Here is a 22,865-nt window from a genome sequence, read left to right as displayed (position 1 = left end):
CCCATAGGAACAGAAGGTGTTTCCAAGTGGGTGGAAGGTGGTGGTTAGAGAAGTTATGCCAATGGACAGAGAGATGGATGGCCTCCTAATCACCCCTTCCTGCCTGACAGAAGGAGCCCTCCCTCCCTCCCAGAGAGCCAGGGAGGACAGGATACTGCCCTAGAAGCACAAAAAGCTGGGGCAGGTCAAGGGGCGCTTGTTCTTCCCATGTCTGGGTTGTGTTCTTCACCAAGGCGCCATGTTCCCCGGCCAGGGCGTCCAGCTTCACTGGCCTGCACTCTTCCTGTGAAGCAGAAGGTGTGACAGGAGACAACGAAGATGATTCCTCCTCTATCAGAAGTCAATGGACCTAATCCTGCTGCTGTGGACTCCAACCATCTCCTCCCCAATGGAGATGCCCACATGGCAGAGAAAAGTCAGGCACTGGTGAGTTGCTCTGGTAAGAGGCATGATGTCCTTGTCCTTCCTGGGGCAGGACACTTGGGTCCTCTGCATGCTCTGCTTGGGCCCAGGTGCGACCACATGTGGACCTGTTGCCTTGGCCGACTGTGGTGGGCGCCATGTTGGTCTGGGAGAGCAGGGCAGATGCAGAAGGGCAGGCGTGGACCTGGGCTGGGCCCACATCCAGGACCCCCTGTGCTGCCCCCCGTCCTCACCCTGGATGGGCATGGAGCTTCAGATCCCGCGAGGCCACCCTGCAACATCCCTTCCTCAGGAAGCCGGTTGGTGTCCATCATTGTAGAATGGAGACCTGTTTTGGTGGGACTGAGACCCCTGGACTCTGATCCCAACACCGACCCTTTCAGCTGTGTGAAGTGGCAGGTTCCTCCTCCCCTCAGCAGCCTGGTCTCCCAACTCTGTTGAAGAGTAGAATCGTAGTGCAGCTCCTGCCAGGTCCTCAGGAGGAGCTCAGGTTGTTTCTGCTACGTGTATTAAATGCTGGCCACCAACCTGCTTCCACTGGACTATGTTCCTAAGCGACATTTAACCATTTTCCACTGATATTAACAGCAGTGTTGAGGTCACGGACAAATATGAACAGTCACCTGAATCTTCATTTTCTAATGTCCCTGTTTATATTTATCTGTGTTTCCCTCCCAGATTCCCCCTGGCTGGGTCGTAACCCTCAGGTGTGGGGCGGGAAGAACCCATACCCAATATGACTGTCCATTTTCTGTTACTGTAACCAAACCCCTGAGGTAATCAACTATTGAAAGAGGAAAGGTTAATTCAATTCATGGTGTCAGAGGTTTCAGTTCAGGACAATGAATTGACCTGTTACCTTGAGGGATGCCTTGCCACACGAAGTGGTCCCCTCACGGCTGGGTAACAAAAGAGAGAGAGAGGGAGGACTGGGGTTTCTGCATCCACTTCAAGTATGAAAGTCTGCCCCGGGCCCCACCTGTTTAAACCTCCCAGTACTTGCCAAGAGTTCCCAGGGCACTAGCTCTTCTCCACGTTGCCTCTGGGGGAAGGATCCAAACTGGAAGCTCTCCCCCCACCCCGCTGCTGGGAAGTGGCCGGTCTGTCCTAGTCCAGCTGAGGTGTGGGCCTGTGGACCTGCACCTCCACACTAGTAGATTGCCGGTGGTTCTCCACGTGGGCCCAGCCACACATCAGCACAGCATGGAAGGCACTGGACTGCTGTCCCCAGGCCTCTGCAGCTCAGTCCTGGAGAGTTAGTCACAGGCTGAGGCCCGCATCTGCTTCCAGACCCAGGAGCACCTCTCTGGCCCTCTGGAACCGGGTGCTCCCGAGACCACCTGCAGAGCAGCGTTTTTAAATTCCCGTGATCATTCCCACAATTATGGCAGCAACCCAGGAGTGGTGCAGGGGGGCAGGAGGTTGCCTTGTTGGGCCCCACTGGCTCAGGTCTTGGGCACGGGGCTTGAGTTCTCAAAACACAGCCGCCTAATACATCCTCATTAAAACAGAACAAGGTCAGCCACCCTGGCTCCTCTGCTCTAGACCGAGGCCATGCGTGCTGGCTGGACCCGTGCCCCAGGCCGTCCCTGTGTCCCTCCACTGCTAAATTTATGCTCCTCTCCTGCTTCATTTCAAAGAGATCCTTTTGCTGGGTATAGAAGCCCAGGTTGGTGACGTTCCTTGAGTATTTTGAACTCAGAGAACCAGGATGGACAGGGGAAGAGCAGGTGCTCAGCAGAGGGTGCCGCCCTGGACTCCAAACTCGGCGCCAAACACACCAGCAAACAAGGAACGCACATCTTCCACCTGCGTTGTGGGCTTGAGAAGCCCGTGTCCAGGTCCTCCTTGGTCCTGTACAGAGCATTCCGTGTCTGGCCACTGGGCATTTCCTCGTGAGCACCGTTAGAACAGTTTGACTCTAACGCGTGGGTGTATTGTGTGCCTTGTGTGCCTCGTGTTGTGGGTCTTCCTGAGTCTGGACCTTTAGGATCAGGTTTTGCATCCCAATTGAGGGGTGTGGCCAGGATTGCCCCAGTGTTTCCCACTCCCTTTGTGGGGTTCCAGGGACCATCTATACTCGTGTTCTCATGGCGATCGCGGCGCCTGTCCTGCCCACACAGTCTCCTCTGTCTCCTCCTGCAGGGGTCCGGGAGCCTCCTCTGCAGGCAGTACGAGGAGAAGGTGCGGCCCTGCATCGACCTCATCGACGCCCTGCGGGCCCTGGGCGTGGAGCAGGATTTGCCCCTGCCCGCCATCGCTGTCATCGGGGACCAGAGCTCGGGCAAGAGCTCGGTGCTGGAAGCCCTGTCGGGAGTGGGGCTCCCCAGGGGCAGTGGTGAGGACCGCTCTCTAATTATTGCGTTGGGGCACCCGGTAGCTTCCAGAGCGCTCCCCATTCTCCACGGTTCTGGGGACTGCAGGTGCGAGGCGAAGGCGAGGTCCTTCCCCTGGCTTGCAGGTGACACCTCCTCCTTCGCCCTCCCCTCATGTGGCCTCTCCTCGGTGCGAGATCCCTGGGCCTCCAACCCTTTTGTAAAGGTGCCAGTCACATTGGTCAGGGCCTCCCTTCTGTGAGCCCTGGTCAGCTCTGTCCACTCGAGTTGTCTCTTTAGTGGCCCGTCTGCAGTCACAGCCCCGTGGCTGAGCGGCTCAGCGTGTGCGTTGGGGAAAGAGCTCTGTGTCTCTTCACCGTCTGTGGCACACTGTGGGGGACCGTGTGTGTCTCTTCACCGTCTGTGGCACACTGTGGGGGACCGTGTGGGGTCTGCATTGGTGGAGGTCTGAGTGGGTAGCATCCCAGCCCAGATCTGTGTGCACTGGGTGTCTTCCCTGAGCCCGAGACAGCAGGTTCCCTGCCACCTGGGGAGAGTGACAGGCACTCTGTAGAGGGATGCGGTTTGAGTGCATGGCCAGGGACGCCCGTGGGGGCTCACGAGAAGGGGTCAGACCCGCGCAGTCTCAGGACGCGGTGAGAGGCGTTGGACACCCAGGGGACAGGAGGAGCGCGTGGAAGGGGGTGCGATGTGCCTGGAGGCAGGAGCGGGCAGCGGGAGCTCCCGCCTTGTTCCGGGTTCCCGCTGCAGTTTGCCGCCTGAGCTGAGGGCAGTCAGCACATTGGGAGGAGGCGGGACGTCTGAAGAGGTCACGGCTTGGGACCGATGAGCGAAAGTCACTGTGGCGACTGAGGCACATGCTCATGCCTGAGGTGCCCACAGCCCTGACCCTCAGGGGCCCAGAGGTCACTGCAGGGTGCGACCAGAGTGTCCTGCTGGGCGGAGCTGGTGATGCATGACACCGGGCGCCCACTGGTCCAGGGCAGGGCAGGGTGCTGACGTGAGGGGCCCTCCTAGGGATCGTCACCAGGTGCCCTCTGGTGCTGAGGATGAAGAAGCTGGGGCCGGAGGAGGCGTGGCAGGGCAAGGTCAGCTACCTGGACGTGGAGGTGGAGCTCGCGGAGGCCGCGCAGGTGGAGGGCGAGGTCAACAAAGGTGAGAGCTGCTCCTTCCTGGTCTCGCCTGGGGCCTGCGAGCCAGTGGGGTGGTCCCGCCGCCCCGCCTGGCCCCCCTCGGAGCTGCCCGCACCCACCCAGAGCTCTCGCCCCGCCCCTGCCTGGTGCTGGTGGCACTGCGTGTCTCGGGGACCTGGGCACTGAGGGCAGTCAGCTGCCTGGCCGCACGTGCCGCCGCCGTCATTCCCAGCCATCTTCCGCATTGTACCAACCACTCCAGACAGACGGCGTGCAGGCTCCAGGCGCCAGGTGGCCTTCGGGAAGTTTCCCATCCTGAAGGTGCCAATACCGGGAGGGGCGCAGAGGAGCGCAGGCTCCTGAGGGAACCCAGCGGCTCCTGGTCCCTCAGAAGTGCCCCGTGTCGATTCCCGCTCGGGTCTGGGGTCCCCAGGGCTTTCCCTGTTCTCAGGTTCCTCACTGTCACTCTCCTCTCACACCAAGGGAGGGGCAGGCGTGCCTTCAGCAAGGACCTGGCTGGGCCGTGGAGATGACCCAGGTCCCTCAGTAGTCAGGCCTGGCCACGGCAGGGAAGTTTGAGTCACCTCTGAGGTTCCAGTCTCCAGAGGGGCAGTTGCTCCAGACCGGCTGCCCCCAGGGCCCCAGAGCCAGACGGCTGTGGCCGCACCCGAGTGGCCGCCCTCACTGTCCGGCTGCCCCTCCTCTCCCGCAGCCCAGAACATCATCGCCGGCTCGGGGGTTGGAATCAGCGATGAGCTCATCAGCCTGGAGGTCAGCTCCCCCGGCGTCCCGGACCTGACTCTCATCGACCTTCCCGGCATCACCAGGGTGGCCGTGGGCGACCAGCCTGCTGACATCGGGCGCCAGGTGAGACTCCAGCCTCCACCTGCCTGGGCTCCAGCGAGGGGCACTCATTGGTGCAGCTGGAGTCCAGGTCCTGGTGGACGGGCCGTGTGGGGGTGAGTGTCGGTGGACAGCCGGTGTCAGGAGCTCCTCCCAGTGTGGTGGACACAGCCAGGGACAGGCAGGCTCTGCGGCTCCTGCCTGTGGGAACGCACCCTGCTCTTCCGTTGACCGACACCAGCAAGGTGGACACCCCTGGCCATTTCAACACTCAGAAGGTCACCTCGTGTGCTTTCTTAGAGAAGAAGGGCCCTGGGTGCCTCTGAATGTGGAGGGCGTTGTCTTGTAGTTAATGGCTGTGGGGACATTGTGTGTTGTAGCTCTCCTGACCCTCCTAGCAGGGCTCTCAGGTGGGCAGAGCAAAGGCCCAGGTGTAGTGACACTTGGTCTCAGTGGCTCTCACCCTGCCAGGGAAGACTCAGGGAGGGAGTCAGGCAGTGTGCTTGGTGTCTGCTTTCCACTGTGACCCAGGATCTGAGGCCTCGGGGACAGTAGGCAGCTGCAGCCTCGCCGTCTTCCCTGACCCGGGGCTGCGCAGTCCACAGGCACCGTTTCCCCTCACTCTGGCTTGGCGGAGCCACAGGGCTGTGCTTGTGGGTCACTTGCCACAGTCTCTCTTTGGGGACACCAGTCACAGACTCTCAGTGCCTCAAGTCCCAATGCGTTTTCTGGGCCTGTCCCTCTGCTTGGCTGTCCCAGTGCCGGGAAGTCATACCCTCTCTTTTCCTGTAGATCAAGCGACTCATCAGGAAGTACATCCAAAAGCAGGAGACCATCAACCTGGTGGTGGTCCCCAGCAACGTGGACATCGCCACCACGGAGGCGCTGAGCATGGCACAGGAAGAGGACCCAGATGGAGACAGGACCATAGGTGAGAGGTGGGGCATGACCGTGGGAACATGTCCCTGGAGTCCAGGGGAGAGGCTGGCTGGTCAACCCAGGGCAGGGACCTGCACGTGGCTCAGGAACCTCTCAGGTGTCGGTCCAGTGCCCACCAGGGCTGGGGGATGTGGGCCAGGATGGACCCTTCTTGGCCACCTCCTCGCCCCTGTCCCCTCTCCCTTGGGGAGGGTGCCGTGAGCCCAAGGGCAGGAGGAGGAAGGACCAGCTGCCAGTGGAGAATCTCTGCAGGAGGAGCCAGGCGCTCAGTGAGGGTGAAGCATAGACAGAACAGGGCCTGTCCCCAGGCCAGGTGCAGAGCTGGGAGGGCCAGAGCTGCCAGCATGAGGTCCTGTGTCCAGTGGCCTGCCTGCAAGGCTCTGTGCACTGGGGGCCACCTTGCACCTGGGTTCTGCAGGGACCTTGTCTGCCGTCAGTCAGGCTGGGAGGAGGCCTGGGTGTGGTGTCCGGGGCGGGTGGTGTCCTCTCCAGGCCTTGGGACCGCGCAAGGTCCCTGATCCCGATTCCCTGGCTGGCAGGAATCCTGACGAAGCCCGACCTGGTGGACAAGGGCACTGAAGACCAGGTGGTGGACGTGGTGCGGAACCTGGTGTGCCACCTGAAGAAGGGCTACATGATCGTCAGGTGCCGCGGCCAGCAGGACATCCAGACTCGGCTCAGCCTGGCCGAGGCCTTGCAGAAGGAGAAGGCCTTCTTCGAGGACCACCCTCAGTTCAGGTGGGTCGGCCGTGCTTCCCGGGCCCGTCCCAGCAGCAGGCGTCAGTCCCGTGGGGAGAGTCTCTGGCCTAGAGCAGGTGCTGGCGCGGCGCGTGCCTGTGGGAGCCAGTGCCCGTCAGCTGTGCACCCGGCACTGCGGCAGCACTGTCCTGGGCGAGCAAGGGGACCACGGAGTGCTGCCCCAGGTCAAGGAAGCTCGGAGGCCGCTTGCTGAGGTCCTCAAGCCCCACGTGCTGGAACCGGAAGTGGGACACGGGAAGAACAGAGCCAAACAGACAGCCCGGAAGTGACACAGGTGCTTGTGTACCTGTCGCCCAATCAGTGCCCATTCGCACCAGGGAGCGAGACAGGGGCTGCCAGGCCGGGCCCTGGAGTGTTGTGTGACGTCTGGGAAACCCAAATGGGGACGTCCCTGCCTCGTCAGACGGACAGGCGCATCAGCTGAGTCAGTGGGTGACGCGCATCCCTGCAGCGCGTGGCGGCCCTCTGCAGGCGGGGTGAGCAGTGTGTCTGGGGGACGTCCCTCCAGGATGGAAGAGTGACCCACGCCGCAGTGTGAAAGGGAGAGCCAGGAGGAGCCGAGCCCTGTTGTCCTCATTTCCCGGGAGGCTGCAGGGGCTCCCGTGGAGTGACAGGGCTGTCCCAGGTGGCTGCCCAGGTGGCACTCCGTGCTGCACCTACTGCAGCCAGAAGGCGAGAAGCCACCGTCTGAGGAGTGAGGCGCGCAGAGCACACAGCCGTGTGCAGGAGGTGGCCTTCCCGTTCTGGTCAGAAGGCAGGAAGCCCGTCCTGCTGCCACGTGTCTGGACCTGGGGGACACGAGGCTGGGGGAAGAGCCTGTGGTGACAGACCAAGGCTCAGCGTCTGCAGCATACGAGGTCCCTGCAGCCAGCCGTCCTCACCACAGGGAGGAACCGCCTGGACAGGGAGAGGCGGGAACGGGGCTTGGCGTTGGGTGGGCAGCGTTTGAAGACGGGAGAGTCTGGGGGAGGTGACCGTGGTCGAGAGCAGCGTGGAAGGCCTGGCGTCCCTGAACTGTGACTGGAGAAAGCTCAGACCACACGGCATGTTTTGTACACCTGGGAAATGGACACGGGTGGACAGTAGGTGGGCGAGGGATCCCCGCACCTGCCACCTGTCACCGTGTCACGGCTCACCTGTGAGCACAAGCCTGGCTTCAGTGGAGACGCTGCTGCCTCCTCCCTCCCGTGAACAGGGTTCTGTTTCCCGTCCTGGGCCAGTGGGTCCCCGGGTACGCGTTTGTCACGTGGGTGTGTAAATAGGCTCCGTGTATGTGTGTGCAGCTCTGCTCAGCATGTGTTCACACCTGGTACTCACGGAAGTGTGTGTGTGTGTGTGTGCACTGTGGAGTGTGTCAGGTGTGCACGTGGACGTCTTGGAGACCAATCCTAGAGTTGGAAGTCTTGAGACTCGTGTATGTGCTGGACTTGAAGGGACAGTTCCCGCCCCTGTGGCCACACCCGAGCTGGCCGCCTGCAGCAGAGTGGTGTCTGATCCAGCTGTGAGCCTGGCTTGGGCGCCAGCTGTCTGCCGTTCTGTTGGGATGGAGGCCCCTGAGTCTGTCCCGCCCTCCCTGTCCACGTGACCATGGACGTCTGTCCTCTCCTCCCTCAGGGTTCTGCTGGAAGAAGGAAAGGCCACCATTCCCTGCCTGGCAGAGAGACTGACCTCTGAGCTCATCGAACACATCTGTGTAAGCGGAGCCCCTTGCCTCTGTGGGGGTCCCTGGCAGCCAGCAGAGCCCCCGTCTGGGGACGGTCCAGTGCCACAGGCCTCTAAAGCCTTCTCCGCACTCACTGCCACTGTGCTTTGCAGGGGTGACTCCAGCAGCAGAAGCCGGGTGCTGGGATTCAGCTGGCACCCCGGCTGTGAGTCCGTCTGTCCTGGCGCTTGAGGTGTGGGTGTTCTTGGGAGCTGGGTTCCACGTGGGTCCCGGGAGAAGCCGCGTGGGCTGCTTCCTGACTCGGCAGAGCATCCAGTGCACACCTAGCTCTCAGCCGTCTGGGCCCCTCAGCCAGCGTGGACGCGGGCAGCAGACCTGTTGGAGAGCTGCTCACGCCTGGCACAGAGTCTCAGCAGGGTCTCCTCATGCAGCTCAGCACAGTGTTCAGGGTCTTCCCAGAGGCCTGGGTGCAGGGAGAGCGGGCCATGTCTGTGGACCCGGGTCATGAGGCCGAGCTCCCAGGGCCACCTTCGTGCAGGCTGCCCGCCTAGAGCCACCTGGGGACTCATCTTTGCCCCTGGGCCGTCAGGCTCCTAAACCCAGCTCACCTTTTCTTCACTGGGCGGCGTCCTTGAGGCCCAGGGTGAGTCTGAGTGTCCCGTCTGCTGGCTTCAGACGCTGAGTGTCCCTCAGCCAGTGCTGCACGTGGCAGAGGGTGCTGAGGTCCCAGCCTGCGTCCCCTGCTGCGGTGGGTGAGGAGCGGGTGCCCGCAGCCCCCTTTTATTTTATTTATTTTTCACTTTTTAAAAATAGGATTCTTGCCTTCTGTATTTTGTGTTGGACATTAAGTGATTTATTTACATTATGAAATCTATCGAACACAGACTGTGGTTCCTAGACACGTCCACTATCTAGGTAGGATTTCCTTTATTTGCTTCAGTCACCCCCCTTTTATTAACCAGTCTCCTTCTTTAATAGTTATTTTCCCATATACACGATGGGAGAGTGCATTTTGATATATTTTATATGCATGAAGTGTAGCCTCGCAATCCGTGGTTGTACGTGGTGTGGAGTCACACTAGTCGTTGTTCCTACGTGAACGTAGGAAAGTGACCTCCAGTCCATTCTACTCTTTCCTATTCCTGCCCCCTCCCTTCCCTTCATTCCCCTTTGTCTAATCCAATCAACTTCTGTTTTCTCTGCCCCTTATTGGGTGTTAGCACCCACATATCACAGAGGACATTTGGCCTTTTTTTTAATTTGCTTTTTTCACTTAGCATGATAATCTCCAGTTCTATTCATTTACCGGCGAATGCCATAATTTATTCTCCTTCATGGCTGAGTAATACTCCATTGTGGATATGTAGCACATTTTCTTTATCCGTTCTTCTGTTGAAGGGCACCTAGTTTGACTCCATAGGCTCGCTATTGTGAGTTCAGCTGCTAGAACATGGGTGTGGCTGCGTCAGTGTGCAATGCTAATTTCAAGTTCTTTGGGAATAAACCGAGGTGTGGGACACCTCAGCCACCGTGTAGGAACAGATGTCCCTGCTAGCTTTTCCCCTGTTGAGAACAGCATCTAAGTATGAGAAACCTCAAGCTGGTCGAGCTGCAGCGTTTTCAGACCAACCAGAGGGTGGATCTGTGTGACTCCCTGCAGAGCCAGAGCTCACGAGGCTCACGCCTCCGTGGGGCTCATGGGCTGCGTGTGCAGGAGCAGGAAGTGGGCAGCCCGGTGGCAGGGGATGCCCTCTGTGTCTCTCCGCACAGAGTCTTCAGAGGACGTCGGGATGTCGCGTGGCCGTGCAGCCGCCCTGCAGAGCAGGCCGAGGCCTCGTGTTTACTCCCAGTCCATTTTCCTTCTTCCCACTCTCTTCCCAGAAATCCCTGCCTCTGCTGGAAAACCAGATAAAGGACAGTATCCAGAAGGTGACCGAGGAGCTGAAAGCCTTTGGCATGGACATCCCAGAGGAGGAGAGCGAGAGGATGTTCTTCCTGATAGACGTGAGCGCCACCTGGGCCTCGTGGGGCAGGTCCCACAGGTGTCCACACGGGAGGCTGAGTCCCATCTGCTGCAGTCCTCACTCCCTCCAGGCCATCCCCAGCTCTCTGCCCACTTGGTCCCCGAAAGGGGGCAGGGACGAGGCGGTGGCCAGGGGTGGAGGGTGTGTGCAGGCTGGGGCGACAGGGGAGGTCCCGCTCTGTCCTCTGGCTCTGGCCAGGGTCCCGAACGTGGGCAGGGCAGGGTGGGACCTCCTGGTACCAGAGCCGCCTGACCCCTTAGTCCAGAGTGGCCGAGGAGGGGACAGTCTCGCCCGCGCCCAGCACAGACAGGACCTCCAAACACCTGGGCTCCTGTTTTGAAGCGTCTCTGCTCACACTGATGTTGACCTTTTTTGCAGAAAATTAATGCATTCAATCAGGATATCAATGCTGTAGTACAAGCAGAGGAAGTTGTAGGGCCAGAAGATATCCGGCTGTTTACCAGGCTCCGAAAGGTGTTCCACAAATGGAGTACCTTGATTGAAGAGAATTTCAAAGAAGGTGAGTGTGCTGGTGTTTACAAGCTGTAGAAACTCAGTGCTCACTGTTCTGGGTGGTGTGACTTCCAAGATCCAGGCGCCGGCAGATTGGGGGACTGGTTCCAAGATGGCGCCATCAGCTGTGTCCTCACAGGGAAGCAGAGGCCCAGCTCCCTCTGGCCCTTTCCCTAGGGCAGGCATCCAGCTCTTGGGGACGGAGCCCTCATGATCTGAAAGACCCACTCTTAGCGCCACCACATTGGAAAAGAAGTTTCAACAGATGAACTTTGGAACATGTTTGGCCGTGTCAGTGAGGCGAGGCCTAGTGGTAGACAGGAGCACTGGGCTGAGACAGGGGAACAGATCCCAGCGGTGAGGACGGCCGGAAGAGGCAGCTAGCGAGAAAGGAGCCCAGCTGCCCTGCTCCGTGTTGCTGAACCCAGGCCCCGAGCATGGTGACTGAATCCAAGGACACCCGTAGAGCAGGAGATCTATTGGCCCCAACACTTCCCGGCTTCCAGAAGAGACATCCAGCCTCCGAGTGAGTGCGGCACAAGGTGCAGCTGGCTGTCCCTGCTCCCAGGTGCCACTGCTGGCCAAGGCCTGCCCATTGGATTCACTGGCCTCTGTCTCTGGATTTCACTGTGGCCACAGAGAAACGGAATCGCACAGCCCGCAGGATCCACCTGTGGACACCCAGCCCTCCACCAGGGGTCTGGAAAGAGAGAGGGGGTTCTGGACCCATCTTTCCATAGTCTAAGGCGCCTGAAGGACCTCACGGAGGAGGCTTGATCAGGGTGCAGTGGCCGAGGGCAAGTCCAAGTGACCCGCTCTCCCTGCAGGAACTTAATGTGGCTCCCATTCCCCTCCACCAGGGAGAGCTCCAGAGCCGCAGATCTCCTTGGCTTTGAGTAGGGAACCTGGGAAAGGCGGTGCTGGTTTCCGTGTGGACTCCGCGGAATCCACGGGTCCTGGAGGTGGTTGGGATCCGGAGCAGCGGCCTTCGGTGTGAACCACAGGGATGTTCATTAGGGGACAGCGACTCACCACAGCGCCGTGCCTCTGTGCCCACACTGTCAGCCCTGCAGTTCCAGAGAGCAGAGGCTGATCCCTGCTCTGGGTGTGTCCTCAGCTCAGGGAGGGCCACCGCCCACTTCCAAAGGGGAAATCATTTGCAGTCCCATGTGTCTGAAAAGCAGCGTCCAGTATGTAGAAAGCAGAGCTCCTGGACTCCACCCTGAAAGTCAGATAATCCGGGAGAACGTGGGGAATGCTGGGAAGAGACAACCTGAAGAAGATCCAGAAACGGCCAGCAGCCGCCTGAAATGAGGTCCCAAGAACCCCAGGGAGAGGCCACTTCACAGCCACTGGACAGACTAGCCCTCACACAGTGCAGGTGGAGAGGGAGACGGAGCAGCTGTCTGGGATGAGGATTTCACAGTTCCTGAGGCGGCCAGCAGTTCCACCCTGGGTCCACGCTCCAGGGCCTGGAGACCCACGTCCACACAGGAACTTGAACCGCAGGGGTCATCGCAGCATCTCGGGGGTCCTCATGTGTTGTCCTCTGCCTCTGCCTGTCCTGATCTCGTCTATGTGACACATCAGGGTGGACGACAGCTCCCACGAGCCCCCTTACTTACGTCCGTCGCCTCTTTAAAGACCCTGTCCACCCACAGTCACATTCTGAGGCCTTAGTTGTGGGGACCCCCACCCGGACATCCAGGAATTCCCCAGCTGCGCACACGGTAGGATGGAAAATTCTCAGTCTGGGGCTGAAGGTGTGACAGGTGCTGAACAGGCTGGAGCTCGGATACGCCCTGCAGCTGCAGGAAGCAGTCCCCTTGGGCCACACCCCTGTCAAATTCTAAGAAGCGTCCAGAGTGGCAGAGCTGTCCGTCAGCCAGTGCGTGGTGTCTGCAGGGACTGGAGATTGGGCACAAGGGGAGGCACGGTGAGGGCCTGTGGCTTCCTCCTTGGGAGGCCACGCCCTGGACTTAGTTGCTGTGGGTGTTGGGCAGCCGTGGGACACACATAACCACAGGACTGTCCACTTTACAGGGTGATTTGTGTTGCATGTGAGCTGATCTCAAAAATTCCACAGGAAATCCCTGACCAAGGAGGCCCCCAGAGAGCCGCTCTTCCAGGGGGAGGCTGGGCCTCTGAGGCTGCACCCTGAGGCACGTCCCACTCGGGGACCTTGGGGGCACCGTGCAAGGAGAAGCTGAGCATTCTGCCTAGTGCCCAGTGTCACCGTGCCTGACCCCAGCACTGAGGTCGCTCGCCCGTCGTCCCCCTGATGATGAAACTCTGTGGCCACAGCCAGGAGCCCCTGGTGGGCAGATGGCTGCGGCTGGCACCAGGGTCATTTCTGCCCCAGAGGCCCTGGGGTCCCGGGCGGGAGGAGATGTATCCTCCTCCCTTCTCCCTGGCGGAAGGGCAGCAGGTTGATGGTGACCCCGGCAAGAGCTTTGTCCAGGACCCCAGCCCTGACATCCCGCGCTGGCCGATGCCCCCTTCCCTGGGGCGCCCGGGAGTCGCAGGGAGCTGTCTTTCTGCAGCCTGGAGGGTCCTCCGCTCCCAGTGGACGTTGGTGTGAACTCCTTTGGTCCGCTCGGGTTTCCCGACAACCCGGTGGGGCGGGCGGACACCCTGCCGAGGGCTCGTGCGAAGCAGCGCCTCCTCCCGCAGGTTATGGGACTCTGCACAGAGAAATCAGGAAGTTTGAAAATCAGTACCGTGGCCGAGAGCTGCCGGGGTTCGTGAACTACAGGACGTTTGAGACGATCATAAAGGAGCAGCTCAAATCCCTGGAGGAGCCGGCTGTGGACATGCTGCACACGGTGACGGGTGAGTGTCCCGTGTCACCTTCTGGTGTCACTGCTCAGGCAGGAGGGGAGCCAAGCCGGGGCCCAGATTGACATCCGGGGCAGGTTCCCCGTGGTCTGGAGCCTAGACGCCAGCCTGCCGTTGGGCTCCCTCGGACACTGCCAGCTAGCACAGAGCCCTGGTTACTGCCCCGTGCCCCCAGCTGTCCCCAAGTGCCCGCGCCCATCAGGAGCCCATCCCTGTCTGTCCCTCAGGGGCAGCCCTGTCCTCAGGTGGGGCATCGCAGGTCCCGGGAACCTGCCACTGCCCTCTGCTGGTTCGTGGTGAGGGTGCGGAAGAGGACACGGGGCTTCTGCAGTGCCCAGGTGGCCCTGCCACCTCCTGGCCCAGGGGTGGGTGCGTCCGAATCAGACCCTCCGGTTTTGGGGAGGACTCCCCACCAGGCCTGGCTGACGCCTGGAGCCCCAGCCCCGCTTCCCTCCCTGGAGGGTGGAGTGGTGAGGATGGTGGACGCTCCAGCTCCTAATGCCAGCTTGTCCTCCTGGTGACCAGCCGTCATCCTGAACCTCCCTGTGTCCACCCAGAGTTGCTCAGTGGGGCAAGAGATGCTCCTCTCAGGCAGGAAGCCCCAGCACGTGGGGCTGGGAGCCAAGCCGTTCCCTCTGCCACCTGCCCCGGCCCACGCTGTGGTCACTGTCCTTCCAGTGCTCTGTGTTGGTGCCCCTGAGAGGAGGGTTGGGGTGAAGGGCCGTTTGCCCAGCGAGGGCCTGGCACTGCCTCAAGGGCAGAGTGGGGGTGGTGTCCCTGTGGCCAGGGGACCAGGTCAGAGCCCAAGGAAGACCCAGGTTTCGTCCTCCCGCTCGCCTTCCTGAAATGCGTCACCCGAGGTGTGGACAGGCCTGATGTCCCTCCTCCTGCCCTCCTCTGACACACGGCCACCTGCACAGAGTAACACTAGAGGTGACAGGGCCAGCGGGGCGGGGCGGCCTCCGAGGCCCTGTAGGGTGAGTCCTGGGCCGCCTGCTGGGCAGCGTCCACCCAGCACCCTTGTCACCGCGGTGTCCTTCCCGACACCGACCCTGGCGTCCGCGAAGGCCCCGCGGCTCACGGCAGAAGCGCAGGCGGCAGCATCCAGGAGCCGCCTGTCCTCCCACAGCTGAGCGTGGTCAGTTCAGTCTGGAGGACGAGGGTCTTGGGCCTGGGATAAAGTAGGAGCCTGGGAGGAAGGGGGATGGGAGCGCGTGCTCCACGCAGGAGAGGTGGCGGGAACTTCATTGAAGGCCGCCGTCCTTCCTGCGTCTCCTTCCGAGTGGATGATGTGGTCGTGGACGCGACAGGGTCATCATTAGTATGACTCGATTGCGGCCCCCCAAGTCCATCTTTGAAGCCGAGCTCAGGAGGAGTCACGTGGAGTGGAGGCCAGGGCCGGGGAGACTGAGCCTCCTGCGAGGCCTGGGGGCGAGGCCCTTCCTCCGCAGCCTGGGCCCGAGCTGTCCCGTGCCTCCGGCCCTCTGCCCACCCCGGGGCACCCACCCCACCCTGAGAACTGCTTTTCCTCTTTGATCAGATATGGTCCGACTCGCCTTCATAAATGTTTCCGAAAAGAACTTTGCTGAATTCTTTAACCTGCACAAAACCGCCAAGGTAAGACGAGGCCGCGTTTTTCAGTGGGACCCCCAGGGCGGAGGCCGGGAGGCGTCCCTGTGCATTAAGGCCGCTCCGCTGCCTCCTTGGCTCTTGAAGTGGTTCCTCCATCTGGCTGGCGAATGTCCTGCCGAGGCCACCGGCCAGGTCAGGTGGAGCCGGAGGCGAGCAGCAGGGAGGGCAAGAGGCCAGAGCCCAGCCTGTGAGGTCAGGGAGGGAGCCTCCCTCAGCTCCGAGGTCACAGGGTAGCCCAGGTCCCCAGCGCGGCTCTGTGAGGAGCGACATCAGAAGGCGCATCTGGGGAGAGTGGGCAGAGCCCGAGGAGGGAGGCAGACCCCTGGTGCCCAGGGGACAGGCTCGGCCCCAGGCCAGGTCCCGCTGGGACTGGGCTCAGCCCTTCTCCAGCCAGGGGCCTGGGGCGGGCCGCCCCCGGGCCTGTGTCCCTGCCATGGGGCACGGGTGACCTCCCTGGCCGGGTGAGGAGCGAGGGGTCTCTGCTGGGGACAGACCCCGCTTGAGCAGCCCGGTGGCTCTGAAGAGCTGGTGTCGGCAGCTTTCCTGGCTGGCTCCTTCCCCCCGGGCTTTCTCCAAAGCCCAGACGTGACCTGTGTGGGAAGCAACTGGCTGAACGTGCCCTCGGGTCCCTGTGGGACCTCTGGCGGACGCCCTGTCCTCCCCAACGTCCAAGCCCATGAAGAAGCAGAGGACAACCCGGGTCCTGGCTGAGGACGGGCCAGCGGGGCCCCGGGGGTGGGGTGCTCGGTGGGCTCCGGCTCCCAGGGGCTTCCTACCTCGGGACCAGGCCTGGGGAGCAGGGGCGGCCCAGCTGCCAGGCAGGGCTGTGTCCACCCACCTTGGTGACCCCAGCTGGTGGGCGTGTCGGTGGAGGAGGTTGAGCTGTGTCTCTGGTGCAGTCCCAGCTTGAGGACATCAAGGCGGAACAAGAGAAGGAGGCGGAGAGGTCGATCCGGCTGCACTTCCAGATGGAGCAGATCGTGTACTGCCAGGACCAGGTCTACCGGGGGGCGCTGCAGAGCGTCAGGGAGCAGGAGGCGCAGGAGGAGAAGAGCAAGAAGTCAGGCCCCAGGTCGCCCGGCTCCGCCGAGGACTCGTCCATGGCTGAAATCTTCCAGCACCTCAGCGCCTACAGCAAGGTGCGTGCCAGGGTCTCTGTCCTGGGGCCCTGTGGTTCCTTTCCCTCCTTTCCCAGAGCCTCTCGGTGGGGCATCGCCTGTGAGGAGACCATCAGGTGCTCCACCTTCCACCCTAGGGGAGCCTCCCTGGGGCAGCTCAACCTCAGATGGGCAGAACTAATTGTGGCTTAGAACCAGGGTAATCTGGCATCCGCTGGCTGTGTGGCCCTGGCCCCGTTGCTTAACCTCTCTGAGACTCGGATTCTTCTCTGTGAGATGCTCTGTCCTCATGGTGAAAGTTCCGTGAGAGGCGTGTGGGCCAGTCCCATGGCGCAGGGTTGGCGTGTCTTGGCGGCTCCTCAGGGAGACCATCTCCTGGAGACGCCTGCTTGGCCGGAGCTGCCTGTTGCTGCTCGTGTGAGGTGCCCAGGGACAGCTCCCCAAGCCTGTGGGACGGGAGCATCTGTGGAGAGAGGCGATGGCCTCCTGGTCTGCAGCCTCCAGCTCTGGGCTGCTGTCCGGCAGAGCTTCTCCATCCAGCGTGCTCGCGTCCGGCGAGCTGCCCGGCACCCCCTGTGCGTGGCAGGCCTGGGCACCAGGCTGAGGCCCCGGGCAGCCCATGGTTCTGGTGGAGCCACTGGGGCAGAGCAGGGCTGGCATCCAAGGCCAGTCCCTGAACCCTGCGCTCAGACCCGGGGGAGCCGGTTAGGGCGCCGGAGTGCACAGGCCTGTGTGGAATCGGAGGCTGAGCCAGCCTGGTGCTCGTCAGGCTGGGCCGGTCAGACGGGACCAGAAGGCAGCGGCCGAAGAGGTCAAGGCCTGTCCCGTGACTGGCCAGTGATTGCCCAGCTGGAAAGGGGGCCAGGCTGAGCGGAGGCCTGGGCTGGGTGCCTTCTCAGGGACGCCGGTTTGCTCCGAGCCCTTTCGACTGATTGGACGAGGCCCACCTGTGTGGAGAACCATCTTTACTTAGGGTGGCTGTGGCCCAGCTGGAGCTCAACGCTTGCACGCCCACCCCAGCTTGTCCCCCGAGTGCCCCTGCCTGCAGCTCCTGTCCCCTCCTGCACAGCAGCCTGGACCCTGCCCGGGCACCCTGCATCCCAGAGAAGGAAACTGAGTCTCAGGGAGGTTGCAGGACTGGCCAAGCCCAGCACATGCCAATGTCCTTAGGTCTGCCTGTCCAGGAAGGGGAGCCCTGGGGCCGACGGGTGGGCTGGGACGTGGAGGGTCCCTGGAGACCGACAGCCGCTCCTGTCTCCCGCTCCCTCTGGGCCTCTCCCCGCCCGGCCTTGTTGGTGCCAAGAGCTTGAGCCTCGATAAAGAGGCAGCTGTGACCTTGGTGGAGGAGCCGTGAGGGGTTTGGAACGCGGTTGTGCCGTGTGGAGCCTGGTTCAGGCACCTCTGCCCATGGAGGATGCACCCGCTGGGACACTGGTTCCAGCTCGTCCCGGACGCCTGCTGGGTCCTCTCTGCCCCGTGTGGGGCTCCCTCTGCCCCCAGCACAGGACGCTGTGGGCGGAGCCCAGGCCAGGGCCCCCCTGCCAGGTCTGGCGCATGGGATCTGGGCCTCCCCTGGTCCCGAGCGAGGTCGGCGTCCCCTGCTCGCGCCTGCCCTGGCCTCTGTGACCCGTCCCTCCCCGCAGGAGGCTCACAACCGCATCTCCAGCCTGGTCCCCTTGATCATCCAGTTCTTCGTGCTGAGGACGTTCGGCCAGCGGCTGCAGAAGGCCATGCTGCTGCTCCTGCAGGACAAGGAGGCCTGCGGCTGGCTGCTGAAGGAGCGCAGCACCACCAGCGACCAGAGGCGCTTCCTCAAGGAGCGGCTCTCGCGCCTGAGCCAGGCCCGGCGCCAGCTGGCCAAGTTCCCTGGCTAACCGGCCGCGCCCACCCTGAGCTGGGCACCGGGGTGGCCCGGCCGTTCCTGGTGGCTCCCTGACAACATTCTGAGGCAGGGGGATCGCTGAGCCAGGCTGCCCAGGCCAGGGCTCTGCTGGCCCCGGGAGAGGGTCAGGCGCCCTGGAGCCTGTGTTCCCAGGGTCAGGAGCCCCTCAGCTCAGGCCGGGAGGGCCCAGCGCCCTGCCAGCTGCCTTCCTGGTCGTACCGTCCTGTGGAGCCCGTGCTGCCGCGGGCGGGGAGGCTGCTGGGGTGTCCACCTGTCCCTAATAAACTCTGCTGCCTGGCACGTCTCTGAGAGGCTTAGTACTGGGGACCCTGGGTACAAGGAGGAGGGCCGAGGAGCCAGGACCTGTCCTGCAGCTGCCCTCCCCGGGGGCAGGGAGGAGGGAGGACACGCAGGGTCCTGCTGCTTCCCAGGGCGGCTGGAGGGGGCCAGCTGGAAGAGACCAGAGTGACAGCCTGGGCCTGCCTGGCCTCAGGTGTGTCGCTGGGTACCTGCTGGGCACTGGCCTGCATTGAGGCCCTGGGTGCAGAGATGAGGGGGCTCTGCTGGGCTCTTCAGAGGGAGCCCTGGGCCTCAGGAATGCCTGGCCCTCAAGAGAAGGCGGGGACAGATCCAGACGCCGGCCAGGACCCGCCAGCAGAGGGCAGTGTCTGGGCCTCGCAGGCTGGACAGTCCAGCTGGGGCCTGGGGTCACTGGTGGCCACAGCCCAGTGGTCTCCCCAACCTCTGCTGCTCCTGCAGAGCGAGGGGCTCAGGCCACACTGGACCTGCTGTTGGGGTCGGGTGGGGCTGGGTGGTGCCCCGTCTCTCCCATGTCCACCCACCCCAGGTCTCTTCTGACCTGGGCAGGATGCTGCTTATCCCTTTGGACGGTCAGATTCCTCTACAACGGGGATTTGGGAGACCGTGGGCCCGGCTGACTCCACAGCTGTGGCCGGCCAGGCCCAGGAGGCTCTCTGGGCTGCCGGGGCCCTGCAGGAGGACGGGGCGCATGAGAGCCCGGAGGTGACTGGACAGCAGCTGGGGAAAGGGCCATGCAGTGCACAAGGCTTGGAGGACAGCACCACCTCCTAGGGTCCCTGTCCTCCCTCCAGAGACACCCCTGTCCCTCCTCCAGAGACACCCCTGTCCCTCCTCCAGAGACACCCCTGCCCCTCCTCCAGAGACACCCCTGTCCCTCCTCCAGAGACACCCCTGTCCCTCCTCGAGAGACACCCCTGTCCCTCCTCCAGAGACACCCCTGTCCCTCCTCCAGAGACACCCCTGTCCCTCAACCAGAGACACCCCTGTCCTTCCTCCAGAGACACCCCTGCCCCTCCTCCAGAGACATCCCTGTCCCTCCTCCAGAGACACCCCTGCCCCTCCTCCAGAGACACCCCTGTCCCTCCTCCAGAGACACCCCTGCCCCTCCCTCAGAGACACCCCTGTCCTTCCTCCAGAGACACCCCTGTCCCTCCTCCAGAGACACCCCTGCCCCTCCTCCAGAGACACCCCTGTCCCTCCTCCAGAGACACCCCTGTCCCTCCCTCAGAGACACCCCTGTCCTTCCTCCAGAGACACCCCTGTCCCTCCTCCAGAGACACCCCTGTCCCTTCTTCAGAGACACCCCTGTCCCTCCCTCAGAGACACCCCTGTGGTTCCTCCAGAGACACCCCTGTCCCTCCCTCAGAGACACCCCTGTCCTTCCTCCAGAGACACCCCTGCCCCTCCTCCAGAGACACCCCTGCCCCTCCTCCAGAGACACACCTGTCCCTCCCTCAGAGACACCCCTGTTGTTCCTCGAGAGACACCCCTGTCCCTCCTCCAGAGACACCCCTGCCCCTCCTCCAGAGACACCCCCTCTGGTGGCTCCCAGTCCGAGGTCCCTGCAGGCCTTGCTCAAATTGCAGGACTTGAGGTCTGAGGGACAGGCGTGGTCGGAGCGCAGCCTGTCTTCTCTGCTGTGTGCAGTTTTCCTGGCCATACCTGGGGGGTCTGAGGGAAAGGGAGTCTGGGCTCCAGGGAAGGGCAGGTTACCTGGGAGCTAAGCTTGCTGGGACCCCACCATGCCCCAAGCTGTGCCCTACAAAACGTGTCCCCAGACTTTCCTGACAGGTGTAAGTGACATGGGGACACTGACCCTCCCGACGTGTTCAGAACTAGGAGGGAGAGCCCTGGGACTCCCTCTACCCCGGGTGACTCCTCACAGGGTGGGGCTTCCCTCAGGCCAGGCCTGGAACTGCCCTGCCACCCACTTGGGGTGACCCCAGCTGCTGCTGCCCACTCCATGGCACCTGCCTGCCATCCAGCTCTTGTGCAGAATGTACTAGAACATCAAGGCTGCATCCTCACGGGCCCCTGCTGCGGGCAGGCCTGTGGCTGGATGGACCCCACAGAGTGGAGCGGAGCACGGAAGAGGCAGAGCAGCTGGACGGAGGAGAGCGGAGGCTTCTGGACCCTGCAGGCTGCTGAGGCTGGTCCATGCCGGGGAGGAGCCGCAGGGCTGCTGCCAACCCTGCTGCATGGCTTTCTGGACACGACTGTCCTGTCCCATGCCGGGGGCCTGCACCCTCTGTCCTGCTCAAGCAAAGAGCCAGACAGACGTCACCTAGGAGCTTGCAGAAGCCCCAGGGCAGATTCAGTCCCCTCCCTGAAGGGATCCGGGTGGCAGACCCTCCCCCAGTGGCAAGGAGCCCTGCTGTCCTCCCCTGGAACAGAGCCTGCTTCCCAGGAGTGCAGAGGGTTTTCAGGTGGCCCTGGTCCCTGGTCCCAGCGGAGGAGTCTCCAGCTGGTCTGTGGCTCACGGGCGCTCAAGCACCACGCAGGCTCGTTTCCACTGAGCTGGTGGCCACGTGAGGGATGTTTTCAGACTTACTTTCCAGGTAGCACGAATTCCAGTGCCTGTCTGCAAACACGGGCGCACCCGGCGAGCTGGGTGGGCGAGGCCACGCTGCCCAGCCCTGTGCGCTGCGGCTGGGACCAGGCAGGGCGGCTCTGCTGCCAGCTCTGGGCCTCGGCCTTGGCCTGAAGTCAGGGCTGGATCTGCTGAGCCACAGCAGAACCGGAGGCGAGGGCTCCGAGCTCGCCAGGGACCTGAGCTTGGGTGACTGTTCCGGGGACGCTGCCGGAGGCGAGCCCAGCCCTCAGGTCCAGGTTGGGCTCAGCGCTCACCCAGCTGCAGGCCACCGCCCAGGTCAGTGCAGCTCCCGGCTGGCTGATGAGCGTGCTGGGTTGGTTCCGGTCAGGCCGACTGACCGTGGCGGGTGGGGATCGGTGTTCAGTACGGGAATCACCCGCCCTGGTCTCTAACTCCCGGCTCTTCCTCAAGTGAATCAGCCTCACCCCAAACCAATCCAGTGCCCAATAGGACAGGGCCGTGCGAGCACCACCTGCTTTGCTGAGGGACCCTGCTCCCTGACTCCCCATCCCTCATCTGTGAAGTACCATGGCTGACGTTGGCCAGTGGCCCTGCTGTGGAGTGGTGTGGGCGGAACCTGTGCCCATCCTGAGCATCCCAGCAAGTCCCTGGGAGTCTGATTTAGTCCGCTTTTCTCGTTGCTGTGATGAAAGACCTGACCAGAACTATTCTAAAAGAGGAAAAGTTTATGTAGGCTCAGGGTCTCAGAGGCCTCAGTCCGTAGAGGGTCGGCTCCATCAGGCTGGAGGTGAGGGTGAGCATCATGGCGGGAGAGTGGGGGGAAGCGGCTCTCATCATGGTGATCGGGGAGCAGAGTCCACTCTCCAGATAGAAATGTGTCCCAAGGCCCCAAAGCCCAGCTGCTCCAGCCACACCCGCCACCTCGGTTACCGCTCAGTCCATCCCATCAGGGATTCAGTCACTGGTTGGGTCCAGGCTCAACCCCGTCCTTCTCCCCAGCCTTCTTGCAGGGCCTCACACCTGGGCTTCGGGGACTCCTCCCATCAAACCCCAAGCGGCTGCCAGGGCGGCCTGTGCTCCGCCCCTCCAGCTCCTGCTGCTGGGCCGCGTCCTCTCCTGCAGTTCTGCTTGGCCGGGGTGCAGCGCTCAGAGCCAGGGTGGGGCCGGCACAGCCCAGGCTCCGAGGGAAACGCGCGGGAGCCCTGATCAGACCGTGGGGGCTGCTGGCCGTGGCCTCTGCATGGAGAACCCACAGGATGGTTCAGTGTGGCATGTGGGCATCAGTCAGAGAACGTCTTGTGCCCAGGGCCCGGGAGCCCAGCTGTCTCCCCAGGGGCAGCGGTCAGTGTGCCATGCTGCACCCCTGGAGCTTCCCACAGAGCCAGTGTCCCCAGGCAGAGCGGTGGTGCTGAGAACCTGTCATCCAGCACAGCCGGGTGCCTTAGCTGACGCTCTGCTCTCTGCTGCTGTTCTTTCCCACTGTGGTCAGGTTGCGGAGGGGCAGCCAGCCGGGGTCACTTCCTCCAACCCCCGTTTTGCACTGAGGATGCTCAGGGAACAGTGGCTTTCTGTCCGGGGCCGGGAGAGGCACCCAGTCGCTCTCCTGCCTGCGTCCCTCACTCCAGGGCCTCAGGTGGACCTGCTGGAGGAGGCAACAGGGGCTCTGGGAGGGAAGCTGTGGGCAGGAGCCGCTGGACTGGGTGGTCAGGGTCAGGGACCCTGGGGCGGAGTTGGGCACTGGTGGTTCTTGGATTCACAATAAGTTGTCCCAAGGTGTGTCCCACAGTTCAGGCTTGGGACTGGAGGCGACAGCCAGGAACCTGCCCGCCCACCCCACCTTGGCCGTGCCATCTCTGTTCCCTGCCCCATTTGCCCGTACCTGCCAGG

The 22,865-nt window shown here is 62.6% G+C and overlaps 1 protein-coding gene across 1 annotated transcript; it reads left to right on the top strand.

Annotated features, from left to right (window-relative positions):
• Nucleotides 1–253: 253 nt before the first annotated feature.
• On the top strand, nt 254–18,397 carry LOC124992860 (interferon-induced GTP-binding protein Mx1-like). Its single transcript, XM_047564166.1, has 13 exons — nt 254–426; nt 2,569–2,761; nt 3,777–3,914; nt 4,605–4,759; nt 5,528–5,666; nt 6,214–6,412; nt 8,048–8,126; nt 9,978–10,100; nt 10,499–10,640; nt 13,307–13,465; nt 15,012–15,088; nt 16,003–16,242; nt 17,865–18,397. Exons 1-13 carry the CDS (start codon nt 319–321, stop codon nt 18,093–18,095), a joined length of 1,983 nt encoding a protein of 660 aa, XP_047420122.1. The 5' UTR covers nt 254–318; the 3' UTR covers nt 18,096–18,397.
• The last annotated feature ends 4,468 nt before the right edge of the window (nt 18,398–22,865 follow it).

The sequence above is a fragment of the Sciurus carolinensis genome, chromosome 9, assembly GCF_902686445.1.
Source record: "Sciurus carolinensis chromosome 9, mSciCar1.2, whole genome shotgun sequence".
Taxonomy (NCBI): domain Eukaryota; kingdom Metazoa; phylum Chordata; class Mammalia; order Rodentia; family Sciuridae; genus Sciurus; species Sciurus carolinensis.
Note: the sequence above shows the minus strand (reverse complement) of the source record. Positions and strands in the feature narration are given on the sequence as shown.